The sequence below is a fragment of the Diceros bicornis genome, chromosome 10, assembly GCF_020826845.1.
Source record: "Diceros bicornis minor isolate mBicDic1 chromosome 10, mDicBic1.mat.cur, whole genome shotgun sequence".
Classification (NCBI taxonomy): Eukaryota; Metazoa; Chordata; class Mammalia; order Perissodactyla; family Rhinocerotidae; genus Diceros; species Diceros bicornis.
Window position 1 is genome coordinate 68731963 of NC_080749.1, and position 25585 is coordinate 68757547.

Sequence of the window (25585 nt, forward strand, 5' to 3'; positions counted from 1 at the left end):
TTCTCCTAAGCATTGTTTAAAACAGTGAAAAGTTCAGAAACAACACATATTTTTAAAAATGTGAATGGCTAAGAAAATGTGATACACCCTTTAATGGAATACTTAGGAGACAGTGATGTTCATAAAAAATGGGAAAGTGTTTTACAGGTAAATTGAAATGCAGGATTTTGTGTTTATAGTACTATACTAAATATGTCTATAACATTATCTAAATCTATATTCATAAAAAATAGCGGGTGAGATTAAATGAAATGTTTGATTGTGTTTGAGTGGTGAGATCTGGACAATTTCATTTCTTTTTTCCGTATTTTCTAAATTTTCTATAAACTGTAAATTTGATTTTATAATATGGGAAACTAATGATATGCTGCATTTTTATAGTCTTACTTTTTAAAGATTTATTTAACTGGTTCTTGAATTCATTTGAAGATGTGCTGAAGGCTGTATCTTCTGCTACAATTGCTGAGGTTGCACGTGACAATAAGGATGTGCAGGATGCTATGGCTGCGGAAGGAGCCATTCCTCCTCTGGTGGCTCTTTTCAAAGGGAAACAACTTAGTGTCCAAATGAAGGGTGCAATGGCTGTGGAATCACTGGCAAGTTGCAACCCTTCTATCCAGAGAGCATTTCTGGAAAAATCATTATGTAAATATCTTTTAAAACTCCTCAAGGTAGGAATGTTATGGTTACTTGCCATTTTTCTTACACAAGGTATTCAATATTGAATTTAGTTAAGTGAAAAGAAAACTAAAAATTTTATAAAACATACATTCCACAGTGTTCAATAAACACTCATTGAATGAATGGAATATATTTCTTAAATAGGCATTTCAAATAGATGTGAAGGAACAAGGAGCTGTAGCACTTTGGGCCTTGGCAGGACAAACATTGAAACAACAAAAGTATATGGCAGAACAGATTGGATACAACTTTATAATAAATATGCTTTTGTCACCATCAGCTAAAATGCAGTATGTTGGTAAGTTATTTTCTATGCATAAATCTGCACAGAAATGTAGAACAGGACATCGGAGTATCAGACGAGTTTCTTGCTTTTCTTTACCAGGAGGTGAAGCAGTCATAGCTCTAAGTAAGGACAGCAGGATGCATCAAAATCAAATATGTGAAGGGAATGGAATTGCACCATTGGTTCGCTTACTAAGGATGAGTAAGATAGCTGAAGGCACACTTCTGAGTGTCATCAGAGCAGTGGGATCCATTTGTATTGGTTTGTAAATTTATTCTCAATTTTTTTAAATATCAATAAGATATTTCTCTTCCTCTCTATCTGTACTGTTAGAGCCCTAAACCATATTTAATCTATAAAAGGTGATAAATTTTTTTTATTTCTCCAAGACCTGAATGAGTAAAAGTGGTGTAATTAAGAATTTTATATCAGGGGCTGGCCCAGTAGCGTAGCAGTTAAGTTCGCGCGTTCCGCTTTGGCAGCCCAGGGCTCACTGGTTTGGATCTTGTGCACAGACCCACTCACCACTCATCAAGCCATGCTGAGGTGTCGTCGCATATAGAAGAGCTACAACTCTACAACTATGATATACAACTATGTACTGGGGCTTTGGGGAGAAAAGAGAAAAAAGAGGGAGATTGGCAACAGATGTTAGTGCAGGGCCAATCTTCCTCACAAAAAAGAAAAAGAATTTTGTATCAGTCTTCCTCTTGAACTCTAGTTAGAAAGAGAAATGAGCCTTGGCTATTTTTACTTAAAGGACAATGAACCTTTGCTATTTTTACGTAAAGGATTTTACTTAAAATCTCATTTTTTAAGTTTAAGAGAAAAAATATTTCTTCTTTTAAATCTCAAGAACGGTATGTTGTTGAACATGTAGAAGAGTTTCTAATGCTGGGGGACTTTTTTTCACTCCAGTTTCTTTCCATAATGATTCTTTGTTTATAAAGTGACCACTAGGTCTAGTTGTTCCTTTCACTGCAAAGGAATTAACATTTTGGGATATCTGAAAAATGTGGAATTGTCAGTGATTGACTTACCAAAAATAAAAGTGTGTGTTCTTTGCTGACCTTCATGAATGTATAGGGCTGATTGTGGACTGCTTCTTACAGACAAGAGAAAAAAAAAATCTTTATTTCTAGTTCATTATATTTTCTCAAAAAACAGTCTAGCTGGATGAAGAATGTAGGAATTTGTTCCAAAAAAAATTTTTTTCCTCCTTGCTTGAAAAAGCTACTTTGCAGAAATTCATTAACTGCTCCAAGGCAATCAGACAGACAAGATACTGTTTCTTTTTTTAAGCCAGAGATTATGGTATAAATTTTAGGTATTTCTATAATTCTAGTAAATGATAACATATATACAAAGATACCTGATATATGTGTGTGTGTGTGTGTGTATTCAATTTCTTCTCATTAGTTCACTCAAAGCTGTCCACAGTTGCCATAGACAAGGGGTTCTCTGGTAGAGCTACAGAAGAAAACTCTTGCTTTCAAACTCACCAGCTTAGACTCGTTGCACACACACATACCTCTTCCTTTTTCTTCCCCATCATGTTCATGTTTTCATCTGCATCCTTGAACATATGAGCGTATTTAAAATAGCTGTTTTACCATTCCTGTAGCTAGTTCCACCACGTCTGTCATTTCTGGGTCTCTTTCTATTGGTTGTTTCTTTTCCTGATTATTAACCATATTTTCTGCTTCTTTGCATGCCTAGAATTTTTTAAATATGGGGTATTTTTTTTCATTTTATTGAAATATAATTTACAAACAATAAAATATTTAAATAAAATATACAATAGAATAAAATACAAAAATACAAAGTGTAAATTTGATGAGTTTTGACATATGTATTCAGCTGTGACACCATAACCACAATAAAAAAATGAATATAATTATCACCCCCAAAGGTTTCATTGTGTCCTTTTGTAATCCCTCCTTCTTTGCACCCCCATCCCCAGATAACCACTGATGTTTTCCATCACTATAGGTTACTTGCATTTTCTAGAATTTTAAGTAAATGGAATTATACCAATGTACTTTTTTTCTTCTGTCACTCAGCATAGTTATTTTGATATTCATCTATATTATTATGTGTATCAATAGTTCACTTTTTGTTTTTTGCTGAGGAACATTAGCCCTGAGCTAATATCTGTTGCCAATCCTCCTCTTCTTGCTGAGGAAGATTGGCCCTGGGCTAACATCCGTGCCCATCTTCCTCTACTTTATATGTGGGATGCCTGCCACAGCATGGCTTGATAAGCGGTGCATAGGAACCTGCAAACCCCAGGCCGCTGAAGTGGAACGCGCGAACTTAACCACTACGCCACTGGCGTAGTAACCAGCCCCAAGTTCCCTCCTTTTTGAAGTGCTGAATAGTATTCCATTGTATGGTGTGATGGTTAATTTTATGCCTTATAATATACATACATACATACATACATACATAGGTATCCTGTTGGTTCTGTTTCTCTGGAAAACCCTAATACATATGGATATATATGATTTGTTTATCTGTGCACCCATTGATGGACATTTAGATTGTTTCTAGTTTCTTGCTATTATAAATAAAACTGTTATGAACATTTGAGTACAAATCCTTGTATATACACGTTTTTATTTCTCTTGGGTAAATACCTAGAAGTAGGATTGCTGGGTCATGTGGTAGATGTATGTTTAACTTTTAAAGAAACTGCCAGACTGTTTTTCATAGCGGTACCACTTTGCATTCCTACCACCAGTGTATGAGAGTTCCAGTGGCTTCACATCCTCACCAACACTTACTACGGGAATTTTAGCCATTCTAGTGGTTGTATAGTAAATGTCATTGTGGTTTTAATTTGTATTTTCCTAATGACTAATGATCTAGTGCATCTTTTCATGTGCTTCTTTGTCATTTGTATGTCTTCTTTGGTAAAACGTTCAAATATTTTGCCTATTTTTTAAATTGTCTTGTCTTACTGAGTTGTAAGCATTCTTTATATATTCTAGATACAAGTCTTTTGTTAGATATATGTTTTGCAAATATTTTTTCCTAGTCTATGGTATGTCTTTCCATTTCTGTAACAGGGTCTTTTGAAGAGCAAACATTTTTAATTTTGATGAAGTCCAATTTATTGATTTTTAAATTTTTTAGTTTTTTGGTTTTGTGTCCTCTTTAAGAAACCTCTGCCAAACCCCCAGATCATGAAGGTTTTCAGTTTCCCTCTATATTTAGATATATGATCCATTTTGAGTTAATTTTTGCATATGGCTAAAATTCATTTTTTTGCATATGGCTATCCAATTACTTCAGTACCATTTATTAAAGAGATTATCTTTTCCTCCATTGAATTACCTAGGCATTTTTGTCAAAATCAATTGACTAGATATTTGTGAGTCTCTTTTTGGACTCTTTACTATTTTATTTACCTATTTGTCTATGTTTATGCTATACTCACTGTCTTAATTACTATAGATGTACAATAAATCTTGAAAGCAGGTAGTATAAGTCCTTCAACCTTACTGTTCTTCTTTGAAGTTGTTTTGGCTATTCCAGGCCCTTTGTTTTCCCATATCATTTTTAAAATTAACCTGTCAATTTCTGAAAACGATCTTCTGTTATTTTGACTGGAATTGCATGAAATCTATAAATAAATTTGGGGAGAACAGACATCCCAATAATATCAAGTCTTCCAATCCATAAACATGTTATATCTCTCCATTTATTTAGGTCTTCTTTAATATCTCTCAGCAATGTTTTACAGTTTCTAATATGCAATTTTTGCACATATTTTGTCAATTTTATCTTAGGTATTTCATATTTTAAAATCATGCATAAGAAGTTTTGATGAAATGCTGGACATTGTGAGTTTTAATTCTACATATGCTGGATCTTATTTTCCTCGAGAGAGAGTTAGGCTCTGTTCTGACATGGAGTTATGCTACTTGGGATCAGTTTGATCCTTCTGCAGCTAGCTTTTGAGCTTTGGTAGGACAGATCTAGAGCAGCCTTTACTCTGGCACTAAATCTCTACTAAAAGATGATACCTTTCCCAGGACTCAATCCCTTGTATAGCCCCTTGTATTAGAAGGCCAATAGGAACACAAACCACCTCTAGCCCTGTGTGAGCTCTGAGAATTGTTCAGCCTACTGCTTGTCATGGTTCTTTTCCCAACTTAATGGAGTTTCATCCCATTACTAACATGTGAAGATTCAGTCAAAGATTTGAGGGTATTCTCCTTATAACACCACCACCATCATTATCATAATCATTATTATTAGAAACACTCATTTTGGGCCGGCCCCATGGCTTAGCGGTTAAGTGTGCGCACTCCGCTGCTGGCGGCCTGGGTTCGGATCCCGGGCGCGCACCGACATACCGCTTCTCTGGCCATGCTGAGGCCGCGTCACACATACAGCAACTAGAAGGATGTGCAACTATGACATACAACTATCTACTGGGGCTTTGGGGGAAAAAAATAAATAAATAAAATTATAAAAAAAAAACACTCATTTTTTTGTCACCCACCTCTAGCACCTTCACCCTTTGAAATCTCCCTACCTCCCTTTTTCCCCACCTACTCTGAAGTAAGCAATCCCTCCTCTGTGCTTCAATTGTACTTTTCTATACCTCTATTAAAGCACTTATTGCATGGTTTTGAAATTGTGTGTTTAAATAGTTGCTTCCCCTAAAGAATATAAACTTGAGGGCAGAGATTCTAATTTCTCTTTTTAGCCCTGCTTCCTACCTCAGTGCCTGGTGCATTAGGCATTCAATACCTGTCAGCTGAGTGAAGAATATTCATGTAATCAGTGTTTGTGTACATCCTCAGGTGGCCAGCAAGGGAGGGGGGACAAGGAAACAAAAGTGTTCTTTGCTCCCAGTTTCTTCAAACTTCCTCAGATCATAAGTAGGTGGCTTCTCTTCATTGTTCATAGAGAGGCCCAATCTTGTACTTACATTTAAGTATATAAACCCACTGTACATGTGTTGTGACATTTATTGGCAAAAGAACAGAATTAAACATTAAAATTCAAATTGTTCGTACTTGTCCACTAGAAAGAGATGAGTTAACGTTTCTTCATTGAGATTAGGCCTGCAATTTAAAGTAGTATGTTATAAAAAGAGACAGTAAGATTATCTTTTTAGTATGTGTATTTAAGGAATCCAGAAATTTTAACTAGGTGATTTACTCTAGTCACTTTTATAAAAATAAACTTTTTATGGAAAACAACAGCAACTATAAATTTAAGTATCTTGCACATAATAATTTTTCAATAAATGATAGCTATTATATTGTTATTCCTTGATAGTCTAGCATTTCTAATTTCTTTGTTTTGAGACTATTAGAAAACCATCCACACTTCTAATAGTAAATTTTCCATGTTTATTCACTTTGCCTTTGAAAAAATTAATTCAGGTAAAATAATATTGATATAGCATTTCCTTTTGTAATTTACTAATTTACCATATTACGCTTGACACTTTATCAACCAAAAACCAACCAAAAATGACTTTACCATTTCCAAGATGGAAAAAAATATTACCTGATCAACATGTGGATTTTTATAGGTGTCGCCCATACAAGCAATCCCATTAGTCAACAACTTGTTGTAGAGGAAAATGCCTTTCCAGTACTTATTCAACTACTGAGAAATCACCCTTCTCTTCACATTAAGGTATATGTAAGGTTTTAAGGGGTTTTTTTCTGATGCAGTAAAAATTAACAGAAATATGACTTTTTAAGAATAATTTGTATCTTTATGCAAGTTCACAAGTATAAAAAATATTTAACATTTTAAACAAAATCTTAGAAGTTTTAAGCAAAAAAGTTGCTACAAAGATTGTAAATTTTATTAAAATATGATTTCTTCAAATATAGTAATAAAGTCTTATGTTCTTACTTATCACACATCTTTTATTCCTCAGATATTTGATTATTCACAGAATTTCTTCCAGATATTGGTTGCTAAAATTGGGTGGGGATAATGAGGATGTGATTCACGTAGCAAAATTTCTCAAATGTAAGTGAATCCGTCAGTGCTACACCATTACAACAGCCTCCCTTCTGCCAAGCAGCCTGTGCTGGCTGGCAGCAACAGTTTTCTCAAGGGTGGACATTAGGAAGAATTGCTGTGAGTTGTTGAAGAGTCATTCGCTCTTCCATTTACTTCTAGTGAAATGTCTTTAATAAAACGACATTCACATCTATTCAAATCCTCTTACCAAGGCTTTGGAAATTCAGGACATCTATAGTTGGCCAGGCAGGAAATTATAACAACAAGAAATACATTTTCTCTTCAGAATTTAATATGGGCTCTGTCGGAAATGAGAAAATAGAAATAACATGGGAGGAAAATATGTAAGTAAACATAGCATTATTTCTTTTAAGGAATGTGTTTGTTACATAAAAGATGTCATAAGTTATGTGGCTTTTCTAGCTATGAAAGAGATTATTTTATTATAGGAGTTGATTAAGGAAGCAAAAGGAAGAAGCATATGCTAGCAATTTTTGGCTTGAATTATACGTAAAAACTACACTGACTTCCAAAGTACAAATAAATTTCATAAGACTATGGAAAATGCCACAGAAAAATACATTTTTATTTTAAAACGTGCATTTTCATGGCAAAGCAGATTACTTCACTTGCATCCATCTATATTTCAGTATATTTTCACTGAGTTCTTAAACTTGTTAAAACAGAACATAAATATATTTCAATACTTTTCTTCAAATAAGATTCTATAGTAAACAAAATATTTTTGCAACAGTAATGCTTTTCAAATTCATAACATTTTTCATAGAAATGCATAGCATAGTACTTAAAAAACTTATCTGAGTCCCTCCCAATAATAAACAAGGCTCGTGTACATTCTCCAAAAGGGCTTGAATGTGCATTCAATGACTCCAGACCTAGAGGAGGAAAACTCTTCTTCAGTACTACTCCCCAATGCTTTGCTTAAATTGATAGGTGTCCCATTAAAGCCTTACAACTCAATTGTCAGTGGCTAACAAGCTGTTCAAAACAGCTTCTTAACCCATGACAAGAAATTAAAAAAAAATCTCTTTAGATGTGGAAGGGATACAACTATGCACTTAAGATAATACCTCCTCACACATCTTGCTGGCCCTGGGTGCCTCCCCCCACCCCGTGCCCTTATGGAGCTTTGTGGTTGTTCCGGTACACAGAGGAAGGATATTTTCCCAGATGTTAATTATAAGGGACATTCCTCCAGAAGTTGTAAATGCCACTCTCTAAATATTAGTCAGAGACTTGGAAACAATGGATTTTATACTATCTTTGAATTAGTATATCCCATATAAATGTTTGTATAATAAAATATGTCCTTTGATAAACCATGAGTGAAAACTAAATTTGTGAAAACTACATATTTAGGTTGAAGTGGCATTTTCTCTGGCATGCATTGTCCTAAGGAATGATCTGTTACAGAAAGAATTACAAGAAAATGAAGGCTTTAAGTATGCTGATGTCCTTTATCTTCTTCACTCACAAGATAAGGTAATACCTTTACAAAATGTTAGAGCTCATTTAGAAGAAAATGGTGTTTAGACCACTTCCTCAAATTATCTTCAAGTCTTTTTCATGGCAACATTTAAATGTATTACTTAAGAAATGTAAAATCTCCTTGGTAGGTTGTTAGTTTGTAATGATGGAATAATGCTGTTCCATATTTTTCATAGTTGTCACATTTCATCTTTGAAATGTAGCAATTTTAATGCTTGGTGAAGAGCCAAAAACTAAATGTCTTCTGTCCTGGATGCATCAAAACTTTAACCAAATTTTATGACCTTTCAACCCTCAGTCATCCGCTTCTTACCCAATATTCTAGAGAGGTGCTTCTCAAACTCTTTGTTATGAAGGAATAGCTTTTTCCCAGCAATCTGTTATGGGAAGATAAATTTTAAAAAACCAAACTTTAAATTTTGAAATCATTTTAGACTTTCCAAAAATTTGTAAAAATAGTACAGAGTGTTCTGACATATCATTCATCCAGCGTTTTTGGATGTCAACCAGGAAATTAACATGGATACAAGACCATTAACTAATCTGCAGACCTTATTTAAATTTTGCCCATTATCTCACGGATGTCCTTTTTCTGTTCCAGAATCCAATCCAGAATCCCATATTGCATCTAGTTGTCATGTCTCTTTAGTCTCCTTCAGTCTGTGAAACTCAGTCCTTAGTCTTTCAGGATTTCATGTCTTTTCATGATTTTGACATTTTTGATGAGTCCAGGCTAGTTTTTTTGTAGAATGTCCCTCATCTTCAGTTATCTGATGTTTTCTCATGATTAAATTGAGGTCATGCATTTTGGCAAGAATACCACAGAATCGATGTGGTCTTCTTTAATTACCCTCCCAGTGCATCGTTTCTAGGGGTACATGATGCTGATATGTCTCATAACTGGCAATGCTAACTTTGGGTACTTGGTTAAAGTGGTGTCTGCCATATTTCTCCACTGTAAAGTTACTCTTCTTCTCTTTGTAATTAACAAGTATCTTAAGGTGAGACACTTTGAGATTATGCAAATATTCTGTTTTGCATCATACTTTTGCTCACTAATTTTAGCATCCACTGATGCAACAATGATTACTGTGGCATTTGCCTAATGGCGATTTTTAAAAAATTTCCCTTCTTCTTCCTTCTACATTTATTAATTGGTATTTAACTGTAAAGAAGAGCTGTTGCTTTTAAACGCTGATTCTCAGTTTCTGTAATCGTGCTGTCAACCATTTTGTGGACTGTCACTGATCCACGGGCCACGCTTTGAATAGCACTAACCCTAGAAAAACTCAGGAGCTTTTGTTGTCTACAGTGCATTTAGCAATCAGGGAAGAAAATTACCAACTATGTCTTTCTCAGTTCTGGGAGATTCTGGAGGAAGAAAGGAGGGTTATAAGAGGAGAAATGAAGTCATTGCATTACTTTTTTTCAAATATGGAATTTTACTCTACTGTGGTACACAAAAAGATGGAGAAGTGCTGCTGTAATAACATGGGGAACAATAGTGAGGAGACTGAATTCATGTCTGACGGACTCTCCCAACCACCCTTCTTCCCTCTCTACTCCGTTCCTTCCACACTTGACTCTCATTACTCTAGTCTTCAGACACACCCCTTCTTCTCCCTTTTCTTCCACTATCCATTCCACATTCAATCATTCTCCTTTTCCTCCCAGCCTGTTACCATCTGCTTCACTCTCTGGACCCTATTCCTTTGACTGTACCTAATACCTTTCTTCTTTCCTATGCGCAGGTGACTACTTTGTGTGTACATAATTTTATTATGGAAAATTTCAAACATATATAGAATTAGAGAGTAGCATAATGAATTTAAATATTCCCATCACCCAGCGTCAGCAATTATCAACTCATGGCCAACCTTATTTCATCTATATACCCACTCACTCTCCTTATATTATTTTTGAAGCAAATCTCAGGCATCATATAATTTTATCTGTAAATATTTCTGTATGTACATATAGCATTTTTATATAATGATTAATAGTGGCAGAAGAAAACTCACTAAGATTAATGATTCTCGCTCACTCTGTACTATACTGTTCAAATAAAATATTCAAAATATGATTTAGTGATATAATTCTATCTTTTGGATCTTTCTGGAAGACCTACCATATTTGTCCATCTTTGGCAAGTGACTGACTCTAAGGGAGAATTGGCTTTTGCTCTATTTGCCCAGTCCCAGAATGTTAAAATGTGATTTTTAAAAGTAAATCATTTTTCTTTCATTCCTCCTTACAATATAGTACAGTAGAATTTTGCATGTGAACTTCTTTTAAGAGATGATAGAAATCATCCCACAATGCATAAGATGCAACATACTGATAGCATGCTATACAAGGGAAGTTTTCATTTATCAACTCTACTTTGAAATGTTGAAATGAAAATAAAAATATGCTGAAACAAAAAAGTTGAAGGTTAATGAAATTATGGAGTTTCCTGTTACCATTTAGGTATTCATTTGCATAATCAGTAATCTAACATTCCCTTTAAAAATTACAATTTTTTCTCTTTTCTTCTTCCTGATACCACAACCTAATTATCTGTTTTCTCTGTTCAGTAACATCCTGGGGTAACTTTATTATCTGTTTTCATCGAAAATGTCATATTTTACTCTCAGAGATAAGAATGCAATATATTTTAATGGGCAAGAATTCAAAACCTATTACCTTAAGTAACATAATAAATGAAGTAAGTTAAAGATAATGCATGTTTGGGGCCAGCCTGGTGGCGCAAGTGGTTAAGTGTGCGCGCTCCACTGCAGCGGCCCAGGGTTTGCTGGTTCGGATCCCGGGCACGCACCGACATACCACTTGGCAAGTCATGCTGTGGCAGTGTCCCATGTAAAGTAGAGGAAGATGGACACGGATGTTAGCCCAGGGCCAAAAAGATAATGTATGTTTCTTCTATTTCTAGGATATCTGTTTAAGAGCAGGCTATGCATTAACCCTTTTTGCCTTCAATAATCGCTTTCAACAATTCTTAATATTGGAAAGTGGAATAATGACCATATCAATTTTTGAACCTTTTCTTGAATCAACAATTGAAACTGAGAAGGCAGTGGCAGCATTTCAGGTATAAAACTGGAGGTTAAAACTTCAAATCAATAAATATGTCTTTTTAGTGAAAACTTGAAAATTAGAGAAATTTTTGGATCTGGAAAAATGTTTACTGATTTGTAGAATTCACGGTATTTTTTACACCAGCCCCTTCCACCTGATACAAACTCTATTATCTATGAAGAGTTCTTCATTCATATAGAATTTTACAAGTTACAAGATGCTTTTGCCTTTATACCTCATCTGATGCTCATAACAATCCTGTCAGGTTGACAGGCGATAGTGGTATTTTCATCCCCCCATCTACAAGGAAATAGGTAGAGAAACATGGTAGTGTCCAAGACAAGTTTTCCAACTGCAAATCTTTAGCTGATCACACTGATTATTCAACCTGTGACAACTATATGTATCTGGGTTTTTCTTAGTCTTATTCTCTCTCTTCTTTTTCTAGCATATGACCTTTAGGAGAAGTATTTACTATGAATCCATACCTCAAGTTGTAAACATTGTGGAAAGAATAATATGGCCTACTACGGTCACTGCAATGACCAGTCAGGGACAAGTACTCACTCTTCCCCTGCCACCGGCTTCTCTTTTGTTGAATCTTACCACATTACCCCTCCTACTTTCCTTAGACGTACCCAAAAAAACATAAAAGCTTAATAAGAGAAACTATTAAGAAAATATTAAATGATTCTATGCTTCTTTTTTGTTTTTAGATTATTATATTAGCTAAAGTCATTATAGATGTGGACCATATTACTTTGTCTGCAAGAGGCGTTACTATTTTAGTTGACAGTCTGTATTCAGTTAATTCCGCTACTATTGTCTTGACAGGTAAGAAATAAGTAGAAGCTAATTGTATCCACATAAAACTATTTCCAAAATAATTTTTTTGTAATCTGAGCAATAATAAAATAGTAAGCCTGATACTCTGTCACACGGTTTGAAGAATGAACTCATGTAAGCCTACATGGAACTCCACAGTAAGTCTACATGGAACAATGGAAGTCTACTCTGCACCCTGAATAGGAGCAGAGTTAACTCTGAACACGGCCTTTTTGATTTCCTAATTACTTTTTTGAACCTCTAATTATTTTTTCCAGAATATAATGAAAATTCAACTATGAGCTACCAACAACAAAATTTACACACTGATTTATAATAGCAGTGGCAGATTTATACTGATATAGCTCTGTCTGGTTTCCTTTCGACCAATTGCGCACATTTTGCTAATATTTAAGAGTTCTCCGCGTTGCTACATAATATAGCAAATCAAAATGGCCCAACAGAGTTCTTGACACAGTTAATGCTAATTACGTAACTATATCTACTCCAGACCTGACTCTCCAGATGATCAGTAAGTTAACTAACTTGATATATCACTCTCAGAGCAACATAAAACAGTATCAAAATGACAGCCACATGGAGTGACTAATACCAAAAAATAAATAAATAAGGTATTTGTTTTTTAACTGAAATGGATCACTAAAGGCAGCAAAGGAAATTGAAGGAATGGAATGGAAGGAATTGAAGCAAATGGCATTAAAGGAAAATTCAAGCAAACAAAAACTTTCTGATGGAAACTAGCTAGGAAAAAGAGATGTTTAAAAGAAGTTATTACCTATATTTTTATCTAGACATTCTTAATTCAATGTGATAGTAATTCTGACTCCGAAAACAATTGTAGTGGGTTAAAATTTTATTCCACAAACTCTTGTGTGCAAGAAATGCCATATTATACTAGCTTTCAAATATTAATTTCTCCAGGCTGGTAGGAATTGAATCTCAAAAATTACTAGACTTTCTCTGCACTCCACCATCGGAGTCCTATGCATGTCCGGGGTATCTCAAGCAAAGCAGGCTATTCAGGCCTCAGGTATAATGTAAAATAAATTATGTGCTCAACGTCCAAGTTGACGTGGTTCCCCGAAGAGGCTCCAAAAACACAGAAGTTTTGCAGAGACTAGGATTTCTGTTGCCAAGTGTCCAGTTTTCCTGTGTACCACTTAGCCATTCCCACTCAAAGCACCTGTTCCTGCTATCTCCTTCCTAGTCTTAGATTCTCTGCCCTCCTCCATTTGTTCCCCATTCCTTACTCCCCATCTTTAAAGACACCTCTGTCCCTTCCCCCTAGCATAATGCCTTCTATAAACTCAGACTTTTGAAAAATATAAGCCTGAAAGGTTATCTTGAGATAATTTTTGCTCTAGGTCATACTACCCAGACCTCCCCAACCTGAGGCAATAAATACAAAGGCCTTCTGGGCTTATAATGAAGAGCAGAAAAAAATACAAGGAGAACAAAAACCCAGTTAATACCTCAATAAAGTATCCACTCACAAATATAAAAATACATTTATCTTAAAGTCTGTGTTACACTTATTCCAATACAGCAATAATATTGTAAAAGAATATCACATAAAAGCTCTAAAAATAAAACATGAATGCGAATGAAACAGTTTTAAGTTGGCAGCTGCACATTTACTTAATTACTGGATCACTTTATTATTTTCAATCCCAAAACATTTCTTTTTATGGCAAGAACTTCAATAATTTTAAACTTCAAAAAGCAATACATTTCTTGATTTAAAAATACCATTAAGATCTTCTTAACTGAAAGCCATTTGAACTGCAAAAAGGACACATTAAATTTTCTCACGGTAGTTCAATCATTATATTCATAGTCATAAAACCCCTAAAACCGCAAAACAAAATATATTCTGAAGCCAGGGGAAAGAAACCTTCTGATTTTCACAATTCCCCACTCTTAAATAAACCTATTTAACTTTTATTATTTGTGACAGAAAACCAAACCATAATTTTGGGGTAAGTTTATTCTACATTTACCATATATATGTTTTTCTCAGCACTTCATTAACAGAGATGTCTTGTGACTCAAACCTTTTTAATACCTTTTTAAACCTTTTAATGTGCAAATAAATAAAACAGTATATCAGTTTATATCAAATAACACAAGTATTTTTTCTTGTTTAATTTTTAGGGAATTTAATAGCTAGCCTGGCTCATTCTAGAGCTGGTATTTCAGAAGCATTTACTACATTAGGGACAATCCAACGGCTCTGCTATCATTTGTACTCAGGAAGAGAAGAGGTAAAAACAAAAGTAATTCTAAAATTGAATATTCTAAAAATATAACTTGCCTTTCTCTCACTTCTGTGGGCTAATTTCTCCAGAGGTTAACTGTGTTATGTAATAGTTCATGTGACTAACTCAAAATTAGATGATTTTTCTTGTACTACGTCTGCCATCCACAATTCTGGTATCCACAAAATGTGCACATTTGTTTTAACTTCAATATTGAAGATTCAATCTACAAATAAGTACGTTGATGATACAGAAATTTGTAATTAAAATATTTATAAAATATAAACTGGTTAGTTTTTGTAATCTCACTCAGTCATTTCTATAATTATTTGTAATGAATGAAAGTGGAATCCACTGGACAGCTGTGTGAAGGCCAGGCTGGCCATAGTAGAGGTTTGCCTCTCAGTGCTCCCCTATGCTTTTCCCCAAGGTCTAAGGCAGTGTTCCTCTAATTTAGGGTACACCGGAATCACGTGGAGTACCTGTTACACCATAGACTGCTGGGCGCCATTCCCCGAGTTTCTGATCTGTTAGGCCCCAAATTTTGTAGGCCCAAAATTCTTGCATTTTTAACAAGTTCCCAGAAACTAAAGCTGCTGGTCCAGGGACCAGACACTGAGAACCACTGTTCAAGCATGGCAGATATATGGGCATATACAGCAGTCAGATGCCAGTATAAAGACCAATATGTTAACCCTCTGGCACCGGCATGGGCCTGGTTTATGTTCATTCCATGACATTTCTTATGCCACCACTAACAGATTTTCCTAAGAACTGCCCAGGAGTATCCTTTAATTAATCATATGAACAACCTAATTACTTCAGGGTCACAAGAAGAGGGTATTTCCTTCAGAGAAGGAAAGAACTACTTTTTCTGCAGTCCTGTGGCCTGATACTTGTGTATGTTTCTTTGTTTTTGCCAGTGGGAAATTGAGTTGGTTTCCTGAGTCTGAGAGGCTTATTTTTTTTTTTTTTAATTGATGTTTTAATGGTTTCTAACATTGTGAAATTTTGGGTTGTACATTTTTGTTTGTCCATCACCATATATATGACTCCCTTCACCCCTTGTGCCCACCCCCCACCCCCCACCCCCCACTGCCCCTGGTAACCACAGTCCAGTTTTCTCTGTCCATGTGTTGGTTTATATTCCACATATGAGTGAGATCATACAGTGTTTGTCTTTCTCTTTCTGGCTTATTTCACTTAACATAATACGCTCCAGGCCCATCCATGTTGTAGCAAATGGGACGATTTTGTCTTTTTTTATGGCTGAGTAGTATTCCATTGTGTATATATACCACATTTTCTTAATCCACTCGTCAGTTGAGGGACACTTAGGCTGCTTCCACTTCTTGGCTATGGTGAATAATGCTGCAATGAACATAGGGGTGCATAAGCCTCTTTGGATTGTTGATTTCAGGTGCGTTGGATAGATTCCCAGTAGTGGGATGGCTGGATCATAGGGCATCTCTATTTTTAATTCTTTGAGGAATCTCCATACTGTTTTCCATAGAGGCTGCACCAATTTGCATTCCCACCAGCTGTGTATGAGGGTTCCTGTTTCTCCACGTCCTCTCCAACATTTGTTGTTTTTTGTCTTGGTGTGATTATAGCCATTCTAACGGGCATGAGGTGGTATCTTAGTGTTGTTTTGATTTGCATTTCCCTGATGATTAATGACGTTGAGCATCTTTTCATGTGCCTATTGGCCATCTGTATATCTTCCTTGGAGAAGTGTCTGTTCATTTCCTCTGCCCATTTTTTGATCCAGTTGTTTGTTTTTTTGTTGTTCAGTTGTGTGAGTTCTTTATATATTATGGAGATCAACCCCTTGTCAGATGTATGTTTTGCAAATATTCTCTCCCAGCTGGTTGGCTGTCTGTTCATCTTGATTCTGGTTTCATTTGTCTTATAAAAGCTCTTTAATCTGATAAAGTCCCACTTGTTTATTTTTTCTTTAGTTTCCCTAGTCTGGGTAGGCATGTCATCCAAAAAGATTCCTTTAAAACCAATGTCAAATAGTGTGTTGCCTATATTTTCTTCTATGAGTTTTATAGTTTCAGGTCTCACCTTCAGGTCTTTGATCCATTTTGAGTTAATTTTTGTGAATGGTGATAGCACATGGTCCACTTTCATTCTTTTGCATGTGGCTGTCCAGTTTTCCCAACACCATTTATTGAAGAGACTTTCCTTTCTCCATTGCATGTTCTTAGCACCTTTGTCGAAAATTAGCTGTCCGTATATGTGTGGTTTTATTTCTGGGCTTTCAATTCTGTTCCATTGATCTATGTGTCTGTTTTTTTACCAGTACCATGCTGTTTTGATTACTATTGCTTTGTAGTATGTTTTGAAGTCAAGGATTGTGATGCCTCCTGCTTTGTGCTTTTTTCTTAGGATTTCATTACCTATTCGGGGTCGTTTGTTGCCCCATATAAATTTTAGTATTCTTTTTTCTATTTCTGTGAAGAATGTCATTGGGATTCTGATTGGGATTGCATTGAATATGTAGATTACTTTAGGTAATATAGACATTTTAACTATGTTTATTCTTCCAATCCATGTGCATGGGATATTGTCCCATTTCTTTATGTCATCATGCGTTTCTTTCAATAATGTCTTGTAGTTCTCATTGTATAGGTCCTTCACCTCCTTGGTAAGATTTATTCCTAGGTATTTTATTCTTTTTGATGCAATTGTAAATGGTATTATCTTTTTGAGCTCTCTTTCTGTTAGTTCATTATTAGCATACAGAAATGCAACTGATTTTTGTAGATTGATTTTGTACCCTGCAACTTTGCTGTAGTTGTTGATTGTTTCTAATAGTTTTCCAACAGATTCTTTAGGGTTTTCTATATATACAATCATGTCATCTGCAAATAGTGAGAGTTTCACTTCTTCGTTACCTATTTGGATTCCTTTTATTCCTTTTTCTTGCCTGATTGCTCTGGCCAAAACCTCCAGTACTATGTTGAACAGGAGTGGTGAGAGTGGGCAGCCCTGCCTCGTTCCTGTTCTCAGAGGAATGGCTTTCAGTCTTTCCCCGTTGAGTATGATGTTGGCTGTGGGTTTGTCATATATGGCCTTTATTATGTTGAGGTACTTTCCTTCTATTCCCATTTTATTGAGAGTTTTTATCATAAATGGATGTTGTATCTTGTCAAATGCCTTCTCTGCGTCTACTGAGATGATTGTGTGGTTTTTATTCTTTGTTTTGTTGATGTGATGTATCACGTTGATTGATTTGCGGATGTTGAACCATCCCTGCGTTCCTGGTATAAATCCCACTTGACCATGGTGTATGATCTTTTTAATGTATGTTGTATTCGGTTTGCCAATATTTTGTTGAGGATTTTTGCATCAATGTTCATCAGCGATATTGGCCTGTAATTTTCTTTCTTTGTATTGTCTTTGTCTGGTTTTGGTATCAGGGTGATGTTGGCCTTGTAGAATGATTTAGGAAGTGTTCCATCTTCCTCTATTTTCTGGAAGAGTTTGAGAAGGATGGGTATTAAATCTTCTTTGAATGTTTGGTAAAATTCACTGGAGAAGCCATCTGGTCCTGGACTTTTATTTTTTGGGAGGTTTTTGATTACTATTTCAATCTCTTTACTTGTGATTGGTCTATTCAGATTCTCCATTTCTTCTTGGTTCAATTTTGGGAGGTTGTATAAGTCTAAGAATTTATTCATTTCTTCTAGATTGTCCAATTGGTTGGCATATAATTTCTCATAGTATTCTCTTATAATCCTCTGTATTTCTGAGGTATCCATTGTAATTTCTCCTCTTTCATTTCTAATTTTATTTACTTGAGCCTTTTCTCTTTTTTTCTTAGTAAGCCTGGCTAAGGGTTTGTCTATTTTGTTTATCTTCTCGAAGAACCAACTCTTTGTTTCATTAATCCTTTCTACTGTTTTTTTGGTCTCAATTTCATGTATTTCTGCTCTGATTTTTATTATTTCTCTCCTTCTGCTGGCTTTGGGCTTTGTTTGTTCTTCTTTTTCTAGTTCTGTTAGGTGTAATTTAAGGTGGCCTATTTGGGCTTTTTCTTGTTTGTTAAGGTGGGCTTGTATCGCTATGAGTTTCCCTCTCAGGACCGCTTTTGCTGCATCCCATATGGTTTGATATGGCATATTATCATTTTCGTTTGTTTCCAGATAGTTTTTGATTTCTCCTTTAACTTCATCAATGATCCATTGGTTGTTCAGTAGCATGTTGTTTAATCTCCACATTTTTGTCACTTTCCCAGTTTTTTTTTCATGGTTCATTTCCAGTTTCATAGCCTTATGGTCTGAAACGATGCTTGTTATGATTTCAATCTTCTTAAATTTATTGAGGCTTGCTTTGTTTCCCAACATATGGTCTATCCTAGAGAATGTTCCATGCGTGCTTGAGAAGAATGTGTAGTCAGCTGTTTTTGGATGGAGTGCTCTGTATATGTCTACTAGGTCCATCTCGTCCAGTTTTTCATTTAAGTCTACTATTTCTTTATTGACTTTTTGTCTGGATGATCATTCCATTGTTGTAAGTGGGGTGTTAAGATCCCCTACTATTATTGTGTTGTTGTTGATGTCTCCTTTTAGATTTGTTAATAGTTGCTTTATGTACATTGGTGCTCCTATGTTGGGTGCATATATATTTATAAATGATATGTCTTCTTGATGGAGTGTCCCTTTTATCATTATATATTTCCCTTCTTTGTCTTTCTTAACCTGTTTTATCTTGAAGTCTACTTTGTCTGATATGAGTATGGCAACACCTGCTTTCTTTTGTTTGCCATTAGCTTGGAGTATTGTCTTCCATCCTCTCACTCTGAGCCTGTGCTTATCTTTAGTGCTAAGATGTGTTTCTTGAAGGCAGCATATTGTTAGGTCTTGCTTTTTAATCCATCCTGCCACTCTGTATCTTTTGATTGGAGAGTTCAATCCATTTACATTTAGGGTAATTATTGATATATGAGGGCTTAATGTTGCTGTTTTGTCACTTACTTTCTGGTTCTTTTGCATTTCCTTTGTTTCTTGTCCCATTTGTTTCAGACTGCCAATTCAGTTTGGTTGTTCTGTCTTATGACTCTTCTAGTTTTCTCTTTGTTTATCATATGTGGTTTTGATTATTTGTTTAGTGGTTACCTTGAGGTTTGGGCAAAAAATATTGTGTATGAGATAGTCCGTTATCCGATGGCCTCCTATTTCCTTATACTAAGTCAATTCAATCACTTTCCTCTCCCCCTTCTAAGTCATTCTTGTTATACCTTATTCTATCTTGTGTTGTGGCTGCGTGTTTACAGTGATGAGGTTAAATTTATTTTTGGTGAGTTTCTTCCTTTGATCTTTGAATTTAGTATTTAAGTGGTTGCTAACCTATTCCGGTAAAGATCTACTATTTTTCTGAGTTTGTCTACCTACTTTTCTCCTTGCTCCAAGCTTTCTGTTCCCTTTCTCTTCTTTTTTTCAGGCCTGAGGGCCTTCTTGAGTATTTCTTGTAGTGGGGGTCTCGTGGCCATGAACTCCCTTAGCTTTTGTTTATCTGGGAGAGTTACTATTTCTCCATCATATTTGAAGGATATTTTTGCTGGATAGAGTATTCTTGGCTGAAAGTTTTTGTCTTTCAGTATTTTGAATATATCATTCCAGTCTCTTCTAGCCTGTAAAGTTTCTGTTGAGAAATCCGCTGAGAGCCTGATGGGAGTTCCTTTGTACATTTTTTGTTTTTGTCTAGCTGCCCTTAATATTGTTTCTTAATATTGATCCTGGCTAGCCTTACCACTAGGTGTCGTGGTGAAGGCCTTTGTCTGTTAATATATATAGGTGTCCTGTTGGCTTCGCTTACTGATATTTCCTGCTCCTTCCCCAGATTTGGGAAATTCTCAGCTATTATTTCCTTGAATAGGCTCTGTGTTCCTCTTTCCCTCTCTTCTCCCTCAGGAATACCTATAATTCTTATGTTACATTTTCTAATAGAGTCAGATATTTCTCGGAGTCTTTCTTCATTTCTTTTTAGTCTTAGTTCTCTCTCCTCTTCCATCTGGAGTATATCTGTATTCCTATCCTCTAAAGTGCTAATTCTTTCCTCCATATTGTCAGCTCTGTTCTTTAAAGATTCCAGATTCTCCTTTATCTCCTCCATTGTGTTCTTCATCTCCATCAGCACCGACTGGTTTTTCTTTATGATTTCAATCTCTTTTGTGAAGAAACTCCTAATCTCATTGAATTGTTTGTCTGTGTTGTCTCGTATTTCGTTGAGTGTTTTTATGATAGCTATTTTGAAATCTCTGTCATTTAGATTATGGATTTCTGTGTCTTCGGGGTTGGTTTCTGGGTGCTTGTCATTTTGTTTCTGGTCTGGTGATTTCATATATTTTTGCATTGTGGTTCCTGTGTTGGTTTTGTTTTTCCTCATCCTGGAAATCTCTGGTTGCAATTTCCACCTGCCGCCACTGTCTGGTGGTAAAGGGCTGTGTAGTCTAAGGCCCCTGCGCTCTGCCCCGGTTTTTCTGCTGCGATCCGCAGTTTTGTTTTTTGTTTTTTTTTTTCCCGCTGCGATCCACAGGTCCGGTCGTTTGATCAGGTCTGCCGCGGATCGCTTGGTCTGGTCTGTCGCGGATCTCTCGGTCTGGTCTGCCGCAGATCGCTAGGTCTGGTCTGGTCGGTTGAGCTGCATGGTCTGGTTTGCGGGGAGGGGGGAGCTCTCTCTTTTGCCCTCTGGGTCCCTGACGTGGGAGGCTTCTCCTTTGACCCTCTTTATCCGCTCTCTGGGGTGCTCAGATGTTGATGGTAGCCCTGTGGCTCTTTTGAGTCCTCTCTCGCCACTTCCTCCGGGGGCCCAGAACGTTCCGCTCTCAGATGTGCGGCAGTGTGGATCTTTCCGCTCTAGCTTTTCACTGTCTGGGATTCCGTTGCTGGTCTGTGACTGTTCCTTTTGTTGTATCTTGTCGGGGGAAGAGTTCACGGGAAAGCTCACTCCGCCATGATGCTGACGTCACTCCTGAGAGGCTTATTTTTAACTTATTTTTATCTTACAGTCTCTTACCTAGTTTCTTATTACACTCACTTGAGCCATTCTGAAAAATCCCAATGTCCAGGCTGCACCCCAAAATAGAGTTTCTAGGGGTGGAACCCAGGCATGAGTAATTTTCATAGCTTTCCAGGTGATTCCAATGCACAATCAAGACTGAGACCCACTGTCATAGTTCAAGCTCAATGGTTCATGCTAGCTGAACATTAAAATCACCTGTGACACTTAAAAAACAATACAAATGCCCAGATTCTACCCCCAAGAGAATCTGATTCAGTTGGTGAGCTTTTTTTTTAAACTCCTGGCGATTCTGAAAGGCAGTCAGGACTGAGAACAACTACTAGGAATCAGTGGCAGTTGACAGCCCTCTCTAAAAATATGGCTATTAGTTTCCATCTATAGACTGCCATCGGTTGACATACATATCTGCTATACATAGCTACAGAGACTTTCCTATGAAATATCTAATGAGAGCACTGGGCTAGATATTTTAAGAACAACTCTCAGTGGTTAAGGAGGAATTGTTTCTTCTTCATTTAGGTTCGCACAGCTTGCTCCTGTGCTCTTGGCTACTTAACTTACAATGCAAATGCTTTCCGCATCCTATTAAAGGAATGCAGGAATAAGCCTAATCAGTTCCTTCGTATAACAAACAATATCAGCAGAGATGCAAGTATTAACCCAGCATTTTTAAAGGAATTTCAAATGCAACAAAGAGTGGGACTTCCTTCTTTAAGGTATTGTGCCTATATTTGAAGTTGCAGTAGTGAAATTATTGATAGAGGAACTTTTAAGGAAGTTTAAGGAAGATAAACAAGGGGAACTATCCTTGATATGACATGAATATATGCCTTCTATACCAAAGGATAAACTTAATTCTAAATGTCCATTGCCAAAGCCTGTTTTAATTCCAACTCAGCAACAGAATTGTGAGTGCAGACAAGAATACAACCAGATCTTGAGGATCCTGTCTGGCTAGGATTATTCATATTTCAGAAAAGTTTTTGGGAGACCAGTTGCCTCCAAGTCTGATCCAGGAAGCCATTCTGGTGTAGACTGAGGTACATTTGAGATTTCTGAGCCAACCAGGAACAGCACCATAACTCTGGCATCAAATAGGACTTTTGGACTTGATCCAAAGCTAGGCCAAACTCCCAGGAGGGAAATGGCTAAATCAGACCCAGTGGCTGGAGTTATGGCAAAGTTTGCCAGGCATTTATTCAGTGTTGTAGTTTCATCATGAACTTAAGTTTCTGAAAAAAGAGAGGAGAGAGTCTCCTTACAATGGGCATATTTTCTCTTCTTCCATAGATGTAACTGAATTACAAGTTTTTGCAACAAATAGTGCTATTTATATATAGGAAAACAGAACTACTCAAGATATATTATTAACTCTATGATAACAGAAGAGAATAAGATACAATAGTGTATCATGCTTCTATAAATCACTTTTAAGTATAGAGAAAAATGAGTACATCTTCAGAGTCACTTTAATTTTAATTCTTTGAAAACCTGAAAACCCAAGACTGATTACCTAATTTTTTTTTTTTTTGAGGAATATTGGCCCTGAGCTAACATCTGTTGCCAATCTTCCTCTTTTACTTTTTTCTCCCCAAAGCCCCAGTATGTAGTTGTATATCCTAGTTGTAGGTTGTTCTAGTTCTTCTATGTGGGACACCACCTCAGCATGGCTTCATTAGCGGTGAGTAGGTCTGCGCCCAGGATCCGAACCGGCGAACCCTGGGCCGCCAAAGCGAACTGTGTGAACTTAACCACTATGCCACTGGGCCAGCCCCAGATTACCTAATTTTATATAATAAGCCAGGGAAATCTAAATTATAATTGCTATAATTGACAATGTTAAAAAAATAATATTTACTGGTTCAAAAAATTAATTTAGGGTAAATAATGGAACTATTATTTTACACAGTCACTCCCATAGCTAGCCCATATGGCAACTTTTCGGGAATTAGAAAAAGGTGCCCGTTCCTCAAGACACTTTACTGCCATGTGCTGGAAAATGGCTGTAGTTAACTATACAAACGTACAATGACTGTGAAGTGAATGACACCCCCTGGAGTTGTGAACACTCAACTTTCAGGATTATAAGCAGTGACCAGTGGTCTGTAAACTTATAAGGATGGTTACCAAGTGAGGTGGAACTGGTAAGCAAATAACAATTACTCCCATAACTAATAGTGCTATGCACTTTCTTCAGAGCATTATATGGACTATTCCCTTTAATTGTCATAACAGTCTTGTGAAGGAGTTTGGTTTAAATGAAACCACGGGAAACGCACTAAAAGATTATTAAGACAAGTTTGGAACCTTTGGGATGGATAACCATATCCTTCCACAAAATATTCCTTGATACCATTACTGGAAACAGAAAGTATATTGACTGTGGTTGGGATCATAACAGCATTTTTTTTGGAGTATATACCACTTCTCTATTCCCATGCCCCCATTCAGCCCCAAGAATGGCAGATTAGAAGAGTCCTTGAATGTGCAAATTTTGAAGTATGTAGACAGACATAATTTTACTGGTGTTAACTGACTCTGCATAAAATAAAAGTAATCTGAGCCTAACACTAGGCTAGTTTACCCTATATCCATGTTACCCTATAGCCATGAAGTTGGCAATATGAACAGATTGAAGCCTGAGCCACATTAAAGCTGTCAACAGCAAATGTTCCTCATCAAATTAACCAGGAATACATTTGTGATAACTACCTTTAATATATTAACTTTAATCAAGACCTATGTTTCATTACCACGGAAATTTTTTAATACTGTATTTATACATTACGTGTATAGGATGTTGATGAAAATAATACTTCTTTTATAAATACTGTCTTTTAAAGACACACACACTATATTAACTTAGGTACACCTTGTTATTCTTTGGCTTGAAACAGTTCATTGGTATCCCACTGCTTTGAAAATAAAGTTTAAATTTTCTCGTATTCTTAATACATAAAATGACCTGATCTTTATTCTCCAACCTTATCTTCCGTCATGTCTCCAGATACCTTTAATTCTAACACCAGACTACTTAGTGCCCTCTGAACATGCCATGCTGTTTTATAGTAGTGTAATTTTTCATATCCTATTCCCTCTGTGTGAAATACCCTCCCCCCCATCCATTTGAAGACCTATTTTCTTCAAAACCCAGTTGAAGTGTCCTTCTTCCCTGAAGCTTTCCCTGATCACTTCAAGCAGATTTAATGTTCCAAATGTTCTGAGTAATAAGTGAGTAAATGAGTGACTGAATATAAAATACCTACAGGTAACATGCATAGTTAGTACAGGTAACATGTACAAATTAAGTTTAGGCATTGAACATGGTACCTGGGTATACTAAGTCTCTTATATATATCTAGTTTTTGTAATAAAAATGTTTTCGTTTTAGTCTAGAGAAAAATGGAGGGCCATCCATAACTCCTGTCTTTAAAAAAGGTAACTAATTTTTCTTTTATCTCTGAACTCTGAGGTACCTTCTAGCCCTGACATTTATTAGTTCTGTGTTCCATTTCTAAAAATCCAAAACATAGAGGTTACCAAAAAAAAAGTTTACCTGTGAACTTTTGCTTTTGTAATTCTGTATACCTAAAATATCCGCATTTACAAGCCCATGTTAATCAATTCTTTTAAGGCCTTCCCTACTAACATCACTTGACAGAAATCTCTTCTAACTTTGTGTTTTCTCACAAGCCATGCATAGAAATAAGTCATTATTGAAACAACAGGTAAGTATGACTTAAATTGTGATCTTTCTATTGTTCTGTTTCATGTACAACTTTACTATAAGTTCTCAGGGCAGAGACCACATTTTTTCCATTGATACTCTGTACAGTTTATACATAGTTGGTAGATGATGGTTGGGTGGCCTAGGCCTGCAAGATCAGAATCT

The 25585-nt window shown here is 36.1% G+C and overlaps 2 protein-coding genes across 2 annotated transcripts in view; one reads left to right on the forward strand and one right to left on the reverse strand.

The window, feature by feature from the left end:
* The window catches only part of ANKAR (ankyrin and armadillo repeat containing), a 69996-nt gene that overhangs the window by 43305 nt on the left and 1106 nt on the right, over window positions 1-25585 (forward strand). The window contains exons 12-21 of the mRNA XM_058549408.1: window positions 430-671; window positions 826-979; window positions 1067-1228; window positions 6525-6631; window positions 8351-8473; window positions 11412-11570; window positions 12274-12391; window positions 14558-14667; window positions 22213-22409; window positions 25085-25131. Coding sequence (XP_058405391.1) covers window positions 430-671; window positions 826-979; window positions 1067-1228; window positions 6525-6631; window positions 8351-8473; window positions 11412-11570; window positions 12274-12391; window positions 14558-14667; window positions 22213-22409; window positions 25085-25131 — 1419 coding nt within the window. The remainder of the gene's footprint in view (window positions 1-429; window positions 672-825; window positions 980-1066; window positions 1229-6524; window positions 6632-8350; window positions 8474-11411; window positions 11571-12273; window positions 12392-14557; window positions 14668-22212; window positions 22410-25084; window positions 25132-25585) is intronic.
* The window catches only part of OSGEPL1 (O-sialoglycoprotein endopeptidase like 1), a 33425-nt gene continuing 13936 nt past the window's right edge, over window positions 6097-25585 (reverse strand). The window contains exons 8-9 of the mRNA XM_058549420.1: window positions 8793-8856; window positions 6097-7271 (exon numbers count right to left, since the gene is read on the reverse strand). The gene's annotated coding sequence lies outside the window, so the exon portion shown is untranslated. The remainder of the gene's footprint in view (window positions 7272-8792; window positions 8857-25585) is intronic.